The 13,116-nt window shown below is 33.7% G+C and overlaps 1 protein-coding gene across 1 annotated transcript; it reads right to left on the reverse strand.

Moving 5' to 3' along the window:
• Window positions 1-10,347: 10,347 nt before the first annotated feature.
• Window positions 10,348-12,040, reverse strand: LOC143243140 (corticotropin-releasing factor receptor 2-like). The gene is made up of 3 exons (XM_076486928.1): window positions 11,816-12,040; window positions 11,100-11,185; window positions 10,348-10,431 (listed from the first exon to the last, which is right to left on the reverse strand). The coding sequence occupies exons 1-3, from the start codon at window positions 11,852-11,854 to the stop codon at window positions 10,359-10,361; spliced, it is 198 nt and encodes a 65-aa protein (XP_076343043.1). The 5' UTR covers window positions 11,855-12,040; the 3' UTR covers window positions 10,348-10,358.
• Window positions 12,041-13,116: the final 1,076 nt, after the last annotated feature.

Consider the following 13,116-nt stretch of genomic DNA (forward strand, 5'->3'; position numbering starts at 1 on the left):
TAAACAGAATAAAATGTAAACAATTACTAACAAGCGTTATTAGAAAATTGAGAATTTCAAAAATAATCAAACTAAAAAAGAAATTGAAATAAAAAAACGTTGGTACTAACAACTATACTTTTGAGAATGATAAATTGCGTGATGAATATTTTAATTTAGTTGCTGCAATTATCGAGAATTTCACTCTACGTTGTTTTTGTTGGTTTTTTTTTATCAGAAAACATCAAAACGGACTATCTGTGTCTGCTCACCAAGAACATTAATACCAGACTTTTAGAGTTATAAGTCTTCGGCCGTATTACTGAGCTCCACCAGATGTCCTTAATCTATGGGTGCCTTTGTACTTAAAATTCGAATATTTTAATATTTGTTTGGAAGCAGTTTAACATCGAGATGGCGCTGCGAAACTCATCAATATCGATTTGAACTAAAGCGCAAGGAGAATACAAACACGATAATAATGATGCTTCATAAAAAGTAAAATAAAATACATTTTTAACTCTATGTGGTGCGTAAATGAGTTTTTATTTTATACCTCTTTAAAATTAGCTTCAGTTTCTATATTTAAAAAATCGAAATTTTATTTTTGGAAACCAAGTTTCTTTCTCTACACTGTAAATTAGACATTTATTCACTTTCGAATGGAAACAAAAATTAGTAAATCGTAAATATCGCAAAAACGAAAGACAATTCCAGAATCATATTATACTGAAACTCTTCGCAATTTGATTGCAAGGAATAAAATAAGATAGAATACGGTATCAAAAGCTAAGACTAAATGTACTTTCCTTAATAAGAGAACTTCAAAAGTTTCCGATAGAGGGCAGCAGTCACTCTGGTCATATTCTAAAATATACGTTTGTTTGTTCGGAATTTCGCGCAAAACTACGCCAGTATTGTCTACGCTAGCTGTCCCTAATTTAGCAATGAAAGACAGCTACGGAAGGTAGATAGTTCTCACTACCCATCGCCAGCTTTGACTTACTTTTTTACCAACGAGTAATGAAATTGAGTACAACATTATAGCGTCCCCATTATAATGGCTGAAAAGGGCAAGCATGTTTGGCTGGGACAAGATTTGGAGCCCGTGACCTTCACATAAGGAGCCACGTGCCCTAACTACCTCGCCATCATTTTAATACATTTTACAATTATTAGACTCCATGACATGTTCCATACGGAAGTGAAAATGCACAACCTGTGTGTATGGTATTAAAAGTTTCGTTTTCAATTCTTGGGTACGAATACTTTTTTAAAATATCAGTTCCCATAAAACGTGATATTAATAACCAATGATTGAAATAGATAGCTCAGTAATTTTATTGTGTTCTTGGAGTTAGCTCAGAAGTTCTTTTGTAATCCTTCATGAAACTAAATGAAAAGTTTTGCTATATTCTCCAATTAGGTTTGCTTGTTTTGAATTTTCGCGCAAAGCTACACGAGGGCTATCTGCGCTAGTTATTCTTAATTTAGCAGCGTAAGACTAGAGGGAAGGCAGCTAGTCATCACCACCCACCGCCAACTCTTGGGCTACTCTTTTATCAACGAATAGTGGGATTGACCGTCACTTTATAACGCCCCCCACGGGTGAAAGGGCGAGCATGTTTGGTACGACGGGGATGCGAACCCGCGACCCTCAGATTACGAGTCGAACGCCATAACCCTCCTGGCCATGCCGGGGCCCTCCAATCAGGTTAAACGCTTCTCTCTAAACAATGATATTAACTAATATTTACTGTCTACCCCAAAGTAAAACTCTACCAAACTGTATCTGAACTAATATGTCTAAATCATGTGGTAATGTTAAGAAAACCAAATAATTCTACTTTTGAACTTACAAACAAAAAGACCAATAAATACGTTTATTTATAGCTATTTATATATACACTAGATTATACACATAAAATTTGAATACAGTTTTGATAATGTCGATTTTGAGCTTTGTTTGACATGTGTAGTGTTTATATCTTTTAAAGAAAAAGTTATAGGACGTTGATTGTAAATTTATGAAAACTTAATATTCTCATACACCGTAAATATATTTCCGTTGGATACAACTTCTCATAAGATGGCTTTACCGTTCAGTTTCTGCCGCCACTAGTTCCACCTACCCAAGGTTTCAACAGGAACGTGACTACTTCTACTGTTGCAGCCGCTTCCGAGAAAAGAAATACCAGAAGTGAGAGTCGATATCACGACATCTTACCTTAACTCACACTGACTTGGTTGAGAAACAGTGATGAGCACTCTTCGGAAAGTGTCCAAATGCATCTCTATTGGAGTGCAGCATCCCAACCTAGAGGAAAACACATGTGGAAGAACGCTCATAACCAGATACAGTCTTCGCCCACGTTGACAGTTCGTTTCACTAAACTGGGTGTCAAAAAGAGGATGACATCCTTAATTGTAGATATGATGGTTGGTCCACCTTTCCCATGGTAATGTGTGATATCCTAGCCAACACAGTGCATCTAGACCAGTCTGTCTCCTTTCTATACCAGACCACCTGAGAATTAACCTTTGAAGAAGATATGACAGGGGTTTCTTAACCAACTAATACTATTTGGTTGGTCCAGTACTTTTCTAAAACCAGTTTTACCACAAACTAACCAGTAGGAGATTGTACATGTCAGTTATAACATTCTCTAGTATAGTATAGTATAGTATAGTATAGTATAGTATAGTATAGTATAGTATAGTATAGTAAGTATAGTAAAAGTATGATATATAGAAATGAAAAAAAATAAAAGGGCTACATGTACAGTTAATCCAAAAGCCACGTTTCAAACCGGAGAGTGGTGATAGTTGGATGATAAGTTGATACTGAGTTTGATGAATGAGTGATATCTAAGGGGAAGTACTTAGAGGGGGTATTTTGTGAAGAAGGATAAGGACTGGAAATTAAGTTTGAGCTGGCCATAAATGTGTTATCCAAAGGACAGATGCAGGTGTGGACTGAGTGAAGAATAAAACCTTGAGTAGGAAACATATATAGGTAACTTGGTCTAACTTAATAGAATTAATTTACCATCTAAGTAAAACGATGTGGTACTGGAGACCAAAAAGTTATGACTGTTCTTTCTGATATTGGTGATAAATGTGTACAGAGGTTGAGTAATTCACTGATTAGATAACTATCAGAACACTTGGGTCTTGAAAGAACACACTGTAGGATCTTATAGGTATTGAGTAATGGATACAAGGTTCCATTGATTCTGTTATACTCAGTAACAGATGTGAAAGTGAGTGTGACTCAAAGGTATAAGGACTTCCATTACTGCTATTACCTTTAGTAAAGAAATTACTTCACTAGTAGACAGATTAAGACTGCATCAATCTAAACGAAAAGAAAGAAAATTCAGACCGATTGAGAAATGTGTTGAAAAATATCCCAGGTGAAAAGTGTATGAACAGTAACACGAAATTTAAGATTCGTGTTTAAATTGAGTAAATTTTGAAACTAGTTACCCAATAACTGTACAAAATAAAAAGTAATAAACAGCATGAAAACGTTAAAGTAAAACAAGAAGGAAAAATTTTTACACATCATAAAACTATTGTGTCAAATGTAGAGATGAAGATTGGAACCCCCATTTTATTATCTCCAACTGGTTAGTTCAGAAGACATCTGGTTTTGGAAAAAGTTAACATTTTCTTACATGAAAATGTGTTTCCATTAAACGCTTACCATTTCACACAGAGATTATATCTTCTGTGAACATCTGCCTTGAGTATCTGCGTGACACTAGTTTTAGGCAACTTCAATCTGAACTCACGTGATTCTTATTAATGAATAATGATGTTATTGTTTAATCGCTCCCTCTATACTGCTCCACTCATGAAATTTCATTATTAAAGAGAATATAAGTCGTAATTACCCAAATGAACACATACGCATCAGAAAACTTGTGAGTGAAGCGGCTATTTGATAGGCAGATCATGATACAAATGATCTGTTTTCAAATTAATCGCTTCAAATACATGAGAATCTATACAGCAAATAACTTGGATGGATGCCGAATCATGATGGTCGAGTGTTTTAAAAAAGAATTAAAGATCGGATACCTGCTCTATGATTGATGTAAAAAATCACCACGAAATTATCAGAATGGATCATAATCAAACAATTCACTAGCAGTGGTACGGAATACGAACATGTCCAATAAACAGAACAGAGGTCGGGCACACTGATGTGGAGGAATTGCTTATGCGTATGTTTAAAATGAGATTGTTGTTCAATGATGTATCCAAACCAGTAAACATTAACATTTCTGAAGAGGTGTGAGTTTGGTACAATTCAAAGTGAAGGAACCAAAACAGTGGTAATAGATTATCTAGCCACAACGAGTTTCTCGAGCACAGTAGGAAACAGAGAAAATGGTTGAGTCAAGAGGATAAAGTATTGGGTTGGAGTGAGTAAGGATTTGAACATTTTGTCAATTCATTCAAAACGGGTTTCCACCATCAAAGATATGACTGGAGGACTCTTTCCATGAATATGAAAACAGAAGGCTATCTTGCATGTAATAATGAAACCACAGACAAAGCCAACGGAGATGTAGAGCAAACGATCTGACCACCTGACTGAAATTTGAAACAATAAAATATTACATCAGTGGATGAAGAAAAGGAAGCATCTAGAAAACTCTTCAATGGGAATAGGAAGAAAGGTGTTTGAGATATAGACCTGAATATGGAGAAGAGAAGTGAAGAGAACTTTTCTAAATGAAAACGTTGGACAGATTTGGACGGTTGTAATCCATTTGTTATTTGACATGTGGGATCAGAGGAGTAAAAAATTGTATCGAACAAGAGAAAATGTGATGAAATAAAAAACATTCCAAAGGAACCAGCATCTCTATGAAATACTTCTGACATGAAATGAAGACGTAAAGTGCGAAAAGGCAAACAAAGAAGGTTCAGAAAAAAGATGGGGGTAATTTTGTACTGGATAGGTGAACTGAACTAAATGGATCAGCTTTCCCAAAATTCAAATTTATACCACAGTTTGTGAATCTAGATGGTGCATTTAAAAATACCTATAATTCTTAATGTAGGAATAGTAAGACTACTAGGACCAGACATATGGTCCTGGAAATGTAGTTGGTCTGAAAAGAAATCAGTATGTATGCAAATGAAAGTAACTGATGAAAAACAAGCAATACATCAGGATTAGATTTATACAAACGGGATTATGAAAGAGGGAATAAGACCTGGAATGGAATATACATGAGAAATTAAACCCACAAAATGAGAGAATGGTCGAATACTGTCCTTAGTGTGAAGTTGACATAGCCTTAGAAATAAATCAACGTAAACAAACAAGCTGACCTCCTGTTAAATTTCATATTGAAATCGAAGGGATGAAAGAGAGTCAAATAGATGTGAATGAACTTACGGACTACATGGTGGTGTTCACTAATATATGAAAAGTGGCTGTCATGTCATGAACACGTGACTTTCATCTCCTCGCCACTGTTGAAATTTCACTTATGTGTAAACATTCTTCTCTCACAAAGGATAGAGAAATAGTAATATGAACCTCTACGTTAATAAATAGAAAAGAATGTGAATCGAGAAACAAAGCAAATCTATGTTATTAAAAACTAGTAAATCTACAAAACAATTTCTAAATACCCCAGAGAGAACTAGAAAATAGGTTAGTGTTTCTAAGATTGTTGGAAGACATATGCTGAATTATGAGAAATCTCATGAGCCAAGATGGCAATTGTCTAAAGAGCAAATCTCTAAGGCAAACGAACAGAGAAGACATCTTAACTGTGTTAAAAGGTTTATCTTGTTTCAGAAGGAACTGTAACAGCCAAAGAACATACCAGTCGGCCGAGAAACTCCATTCATACCATCTCCTGCAGGCTGGTTCTTTGAAGATCTGGTATGGAAAGGAGGTGGACCAGTTTAGATGTATTGTGTTGGCTAAGATGCCCCCCCAACCAATCATGGGAAAGAGGGTGAACCACTTTAGATGTAATGTTTTAGCTCGGTTGTTTCCTACCCCATCATAGGAAAGGAGGTAGACCCGTTTAGATGTATCACGTTGGGAAGAATGCTCCCCACCCAATCACGGGGAAAAAGGTGGACTAATTTATATATATTGTGTTTACTAAGATGCTCCCCACTCTACCATGGGAAAGAAGGTGGACTAATTTATATGTATTGTGTTTACTAAGATGTTCCCCACTCTACCATGGGAAAAAAAAAAGATGGACAACTTTATATGTACTGTATCTGCTAAGATGTCCCTCCCCCCAACATGGGAAAGAAGGTGGATCAGCCCGGATATCTACGGTTAAAAATGTCATTTTACACCCAGCGTCGTGACCCGTACTTTCAAGATGGGAAAAAGAGTGTACCTAGTTATTTACACGTTATCCCACAAGTGCGTTCCTCCAAGAAGAGAAGTCACACTCCGAGGGCATCTTGTGGACACTTTCCGAGGACTGCTCATCTAGGTTCCTCCACCAAGTCAATATGAGCTTCTCAATGTGATTCCTGTTATTTTAGGTAAGATATCGTATCAAAGTTGATGTTTTCTTACACTGAAAATATATTTCCGATAGATACTTTACTCTCCTCACACTTCTGGTACTTCTTTTCTGTCAACTTTGAAGACTGTGTTCTACAGTAAATAGGAAGCCAGCTTCCAGCTTTGATAGTAGAGTATGTTTCAGTGAAGCGTTGTGCTTGTTTATTTACATGCTACAACGCAGATGAACCAAGTTGAAACGTGTGGTAGATGAGAATTTCAAGGTTAGTGGAACCAAAAATATTTTCGCATATTGAAGACTACACTGAACAATAATAGCTGTTATGTGAGAACAAAAAGATATTCTATCGAAAATAGTATGAAACTAGATATTTCAGACTACGTACAATAATCTGGTATAAACTTCTATGAGTATATAGTTTTAAACATTTTTCAAAACGATGCCAAACAAAACATTTTGCGAATCTTATTACATTGTCCTTCCAAAATAAAGTTTGTGTCTGTCAATCAAACATTTCTAATACTCTGAATTCAACCAATTAATGTGGCAGACAAACAGAAATATCTTTTCTCCTTCGTTTCTTCTTATAGTTTCCATTAACACTTGAACCAGTAATTTCAAGTTATCTCAGATAATTATGCTGCAGTATATTTGGTAGAATTCTGTAAATCAAAACAAACCATTAACTATGAATACAACTATCTAAACAAAACTCAACATTTTACATGACAAATAATAATGTAATAATATCTAAAATCAATATTTAAATAAAATCACGACTATTAACTTTATATCGAGTACAAAATATCTGAATAAAAATATTAGTCAATAATTTGTTGAAAAATATATTGTGAAATAAACATTTTTCCAAGTATAACATTAAATAAAATTAAATTATATTATGTGTGTGTTATTTCTCTAGTAAAGCCATATCTGGCTATCTGTTAACTGATAATAATTTAAACCATGATTTTAACGTTGTAACTCTGTACAATAAGTGCTGTACCATATGGGGAATGAATTATATTAAAATATATGAAGCATAGTATTTGTTATATAATGGTAACGAAATGCTAGGATTAAATGTGTTCAAATTATGTGTATGTAACTGGAACCTAAAGTTGGTAAACATCTCAGATAGAATACGAAACAGAATTTTTCAAACAATCCGTTTTAAAGTTCTCTTTATCTCTTTGCGTGTAGTGTTTCAACAAATGACTTTAATGTCCTTAAACATAAAATTAATTGTTCATTAGACAAAATTCTATATTAATTTGAATGATTGGTATATTTTGGTGTTATTAATCAAACTTTCTGAACCTATATTCCTTATACCAACAACTACAAGAAGTAACGATTGAGTATTTCAGTCATGTTAAGAACCACTCAACAATAACATACCGTTACGTCACGTGTTGATGTGTGAATCAGTGTTATTAATTCATAACACGTTGGTGTAGCTTTTCATTCTCAACATAAACAGGAGACAGATGAACGGATGGACAGACACCACGCTTCACAGTATGTTGTATAAAACGTAGTAGATAACGTTCTCTGTCCAATCTGAATTGATTTCCTTTTTTCTTTGTGACTAAACACTGAATGGATGTCACAAAATTATAAATTACAAAGTATTTCTGAGTAAAACTGTTCATACAGACTTAGAATTATTTCTTGCTTACAGTTTAATATTTAATATAAAGGTGTGCACTCTACATCTGAAAGTTACTCACAAGTCGTGGTCGTTGTTCAGGTCAAATTCTGTAATATCATAAAAGGTAAGATAAAAAGATTGCAGTAAGTAAACCACTAAGAAAATTGTACGAAAAACAAGACATGAGTAATTAGTATGTGAAGAAATGATAATTAGTTAACAACTACAATCATATGATTTGAGTCAAAAATCAATAGGTAGGTTGTCTACTGGAGAAGCTCGTTCACATTTAAACAAACATGAAAGTCTGGATTGGTTTTAATTCTTGACATATACTGAATGAATGATTCATAATTATAAAGTCTAAAGTATTTATGAATAAAACTGTTGGTATACATTTATAATTATGTTTTACTTAAAGTTTAAAATATGATATGTGGGTGTGCACTCAACATGTGAAAGGTGCTTACAAGTTGGTGTTGGATAAAAAAAAACAGTTAAGTTAAAAATAGGATAAAAAATACAGATCAATATGGTGATAAGTAACCGCTTTTTATTACTCACAAATTATGTTTGAGTTCCAGATTAAGTTTAACCCTATATCATACAGAAGGGAATTCTTCTGACTAAAGACATCCAAATTTATCTTTTTATATGTAAGATATTTTACGTTACACATTAACAATTGCAGCATTATATAACATTCAGAATATATATTTTAGGTAAATCCAATATAAACAATTAATGAAGTTATATTTTCTAATCTCACTATTACATAAACGACATGACGTGCATATCTGTGTCTATTTGACTGAAATAATAAATACAGTGTGTCACTATTTATCAAATGTCTCTATTAAGAAAAAAACTATAAAAAATTCCCACTTAAGCATTCTAAATTCGGATAATTTTAAAAGTAACTATGATACGAACAACAAGCGTTTGTTTTTCATAGAAATGAATTATTTAGAACTCTTTGTACAATAAGAGCCCGTCTTTCACTAGGACTAAACCTGAAGATTTAATTTTATCTTGTTTTATTGATATAATTTATAGATACAGTTTTAAGAAATGGAGTTTAATACTTATTTTTTTCAATAAACGGTACCACATTTAACAGATAATAAAATATAGTGTATATTAGAACAGTCCGAAAACCTTTCTCATGCAGTACTTGTCGTAAAAAGATTCTCTCTTTCTTTATAGAAAATGTTCAATTTTTCTAAACTTTTCAACAAGACTTTATTGAAAACAAACAAATATTTGCTTACATTAATTACTAGGCTTCTCACTGGTTGTGGAGTAAAGTGAATGTTACTTACCAATTGTCTAACTTTTGTTTCTTATTTTAAGAATTTAATTCAGATGTATAAAATGTTTCCATGGGAATATACAATTAAAATATTTATAGAAAACTTTATACCTACAAATTGTGCTGGACGAAGTACCCATGAAATGCAGTGTTAGAAACTTCCATAAGATTTTGTTTTTTCTTCGCACAGTTCGATTCTCATTTTAATATCTTGTCTCTTTAGTTACTATTCGTGGCCGCTCTTTCAGCCGTTGAGGTGTCATTATGTGACCTTCAATAACACTATTCGTTAGTAAAGGAGTAGCCCAAGATTTGGCGATGGTTGGTGATAACCAGTTTAGATGTTACACTGAGTTAGTTTGTCGGTAAATAATTTGATTTAAGTTTAAGTAATGATAATTTCCCACTGTTGTTCTTTTAGTTAGTTCAGGAGGCTTAAGAATTATAGCCAGATAGTTGTAGTTATACATACATTGAGATGCCAGAGAAATGATTAATAAATATTCTGTCAGACAGTTTTCGAACTGTTCCTCCTCCGCTGGTACAGCGGTAAGTCTAGGATTTACAACGCTAAATTCAGGGATTCTATTCCCCTCGGCGGACTCAGCAGATAGCCCGATGTGGCTTTGCTATAAGAAAACACACACACAAACTTACGAACAGTGTAAGATACAGAAATAATAGTAACTGGACGGACCGTAAGGTTTAATATTCAGCACTGTCAAAGACTTGGAAGCGATGTGAAAATAACAGATTTATGGCCAGTAAGAACCACACCCACATTTTTCTGCTTTCCCCGTTCATATAAAATCAGACTTGAAATACTCACTTGGAGGACTACAACAAGGCGTTAGTTACCATGTACTCCCTCTCTTGGTGAGTATCGTCATGAGGACTGATGCAGAAAATAAGTGATTCCGAGTAAACGGAAAAGAAGCGCAGTAGCTTTGATGACTTTCCTATAAAAACAGTTATTTATTCTCTTCTGACATTTATTTTCCTATGGAAAGCTGTTTACATTTCTTTCCAATAAAATCCCAAATACGTTTCGTGGATTCTTTATTCTGGTGAGTCTGAGGCTGTGACTAATTTTTATTTTATAGATTTTGAAAACTCCGGTAAATCCTTTAAGCTCTATCTATTTATTTTAATATTTAATCTTGTATAACAGTCACAGCCTGATATAAATTTTATTGTAATGAGTTAATGTGTTTTTTTAAGAATACACAGTTCTATAAATCACTCAACATCTGGGAATTCTGATGTATAGAAGTACATTAAAAGGTTAAGCTATTGGTTAAAATAAAACAAAACAAACCTGAAACTGTTTACAGTTTTATTATCAATGTTCAGATGTGAAATATGTTGAGAAGTGGTAATTGAAGTAATCAATAAAAATCTAAACAATGCCAAACAGGACAAACACCAGAACATTTTGAATTTCTATGTCACTACTTTTAAAAGATAGAATTACTTATAAAGTAAAAAATACAACAAATACTTCACTAAATATACTGATATTTTCCCATAGGTTTCTAGATACTCATATGCTTATATTTCTTCAAATTTTAAAATAGTTTTACCATCGCTGAGCTTGTTATTAAATCAGACAACCACTAATATCTACCTGACATGCGCAGTTTCTGAGGAATTGTCCATACGTAGCTTCGTCATCAACATTCGTACAACGTTGACTGAGAAGACAGTGTTACCCTAAAAAAAAAACCAACAACATTTCTATTTAAATTCCCGTCCGTCTACATCTATGTACATACGTATATATGTGTATATATAAATACAGTTATCATAGTAAATGGAGTGAGAAAGTGCATGAGAACCTACGTAAATTATTTATATATACATCAACTTGTAGTGATTTGAGTCGAGGAACCAAATGGTGATCCATGTTTGCATATGATGAGATATACACTAACAAATGGTACAAAAGGCCGGTGTACTTCTCCACGCCACACCAAACATGATCGACTTTTTAGCCATGTGGGCATTATAATATGACAGTCAATCCCACTATTCCTTGATAAAATAGTAGACCAAGTCTTGGCGGTTGGTAGCGATGTCTGGTCTTTCTGCTACATTATGGCCGACTAGCGCAAATAGCCCTCGTGTAGCAGTGACTAAAGACAAATTGTAAGATTGTATAATACTGTAGAGTAAGTGTGTTACATGAGTTTTGATTTTCTATGTTTGTATAGTAAGTGTTCTGCTAAGAACAATTTAACAATAACAAACCGTTATGTCACATTTTAAATTCTGATACATAGTGTTATTAATTCATAACAAGTTAGTGTAGAATATCCTGTTTGTTGTTAACATTATTCATACCTGTTCTACTGTTATGTTAATGTTGTACTTTGACTTCATCCATAGCTTTTCACACTCAATATGACAAGTGAAGCCGTTATAAACAGGAGACAGATGAACTGATGGGCAGACACCACGGTTCACAGTATGTATAAAACAAGTAGTACATGATGTTCTCTGTCCAATCACATTCAGATATTGTCCACAGCTGCTTTCAAAGTCGGTCTTCACTGATTGGTGTTAAGATCGAATTCTGTAACATCATAAAAGTGTGAGATAAAAAGTCTGTAGAAAGTAAACCTCTAAGAAAATTGTTCGAAAAACGAGGCTTGAATATTTACGATGTCAAGAAATAAGAATTAGATAACAAATACAACAGTAGAATTTGGGATTAGAAGTTAAAAAAACAATAGGTAAATTGTCTATTGTTAAAACACGTTTTTGCTCTTAGATTAAGGGTTAAAAAAATAGGTAAATTGTATAATGAAGAATCTCGTCAGACTTTACACATAAAAAAACATGAAAGTCTCGATTGGTTTCTCACATCTTTGTATATCTGAGTAAAACTGTTCGTACAGATTTATAATTATTATTTAAAGTTGTATGTTGTACAGATGTACCAGTAAAGTAGTCAACTGGACATGTATGATGTTCAGTTGTACAGGGTAATTTAGTGAACCAGGTATCTATGTTGTTCAGTTGTACAGGGTAATTTAGTGAACCAGGCATCTATGCTGTTCAGTTGTACAGGGTAATTTAGTGAACCAGGTATCTATGTTGTTAAGTTGTACAGGGTAATTTAGTGAACGAGATATCTATGTTGTTCAGTTGAACAGGGTAATTTAGTGAACCAGGTATCTATGTTGTTCAATTGTACAGGGTAATTTAGTAAACCAGGTATCTATGTTGTTAAGTTGTACAGGGTAATTTAGTGAACCAGGCATCTATGTTGTTCAGTTGTACAGGGTAATTTAGTGAACCAGATATCTATGTTGTGCAGTTGTACAGGGTAATTTAGTGAAACAGGTATCTTTGTTGTTTAGTTGTACAGGGTAATTTAGTGAACCAGGCATCTATGTTGTTCAGTTGTACAGGGTAATTTAGTGAACCAGATATCTATGTTGCGCAGTTGTACAGGGTAATTTAGTGAAACAGGTAGTTATTTAGTTGTACAGGGTTTTAGTGAACCAGGCATCTATGTTGTTCAGTTGTACAGGGTAATTTAGTGAACCAGGTATCTATGTTGTTCAGTTGTACAGGGTAATTTAGTGAACCAGGTATCTATGATGTTCAGTTGTACAGGGTAATTTAGTAAACCATGT

This window comes from Tachypleus tridentatus, unplaced genomic scaffold (genome assembly GCF_004210375.1).
Source record: "Tachypleus tridentatus isolate NWPU-2018 unplaced genomic scaffold, ASM421037v1 Hic_cluster_2, whole genome shotgun sequence".
NCBI classification, from domain to species: Eukaryota; Metazoa; Arthropoda; class Merostomata; order Xiphosura; family Limulidae; genus Tachypleus; species Tachypleus tridentatus.

Coding starts and splice junctions, on each gene's coding strand:
- LOC143243140 (XM_076486928.1), bottom strand. CDS start 11,854: ATGAAGTCAAAGTACAACATTAACATAACAGTAGAACAG. Junction 11,186..11,815: donor TTAACATAACAGTAGAACAG/GTATGAATAATG, acceptor TTTTTTTTTTAG/GGTAACACTGTCTTCTCAGT. Junction 10,432..11,099: donor TCAGAAACTGCGCATGTCAG/GTAGATATTAGT, acceptor CTGTTTTTATAG/GAAAGTCATCAAAGCTACTG.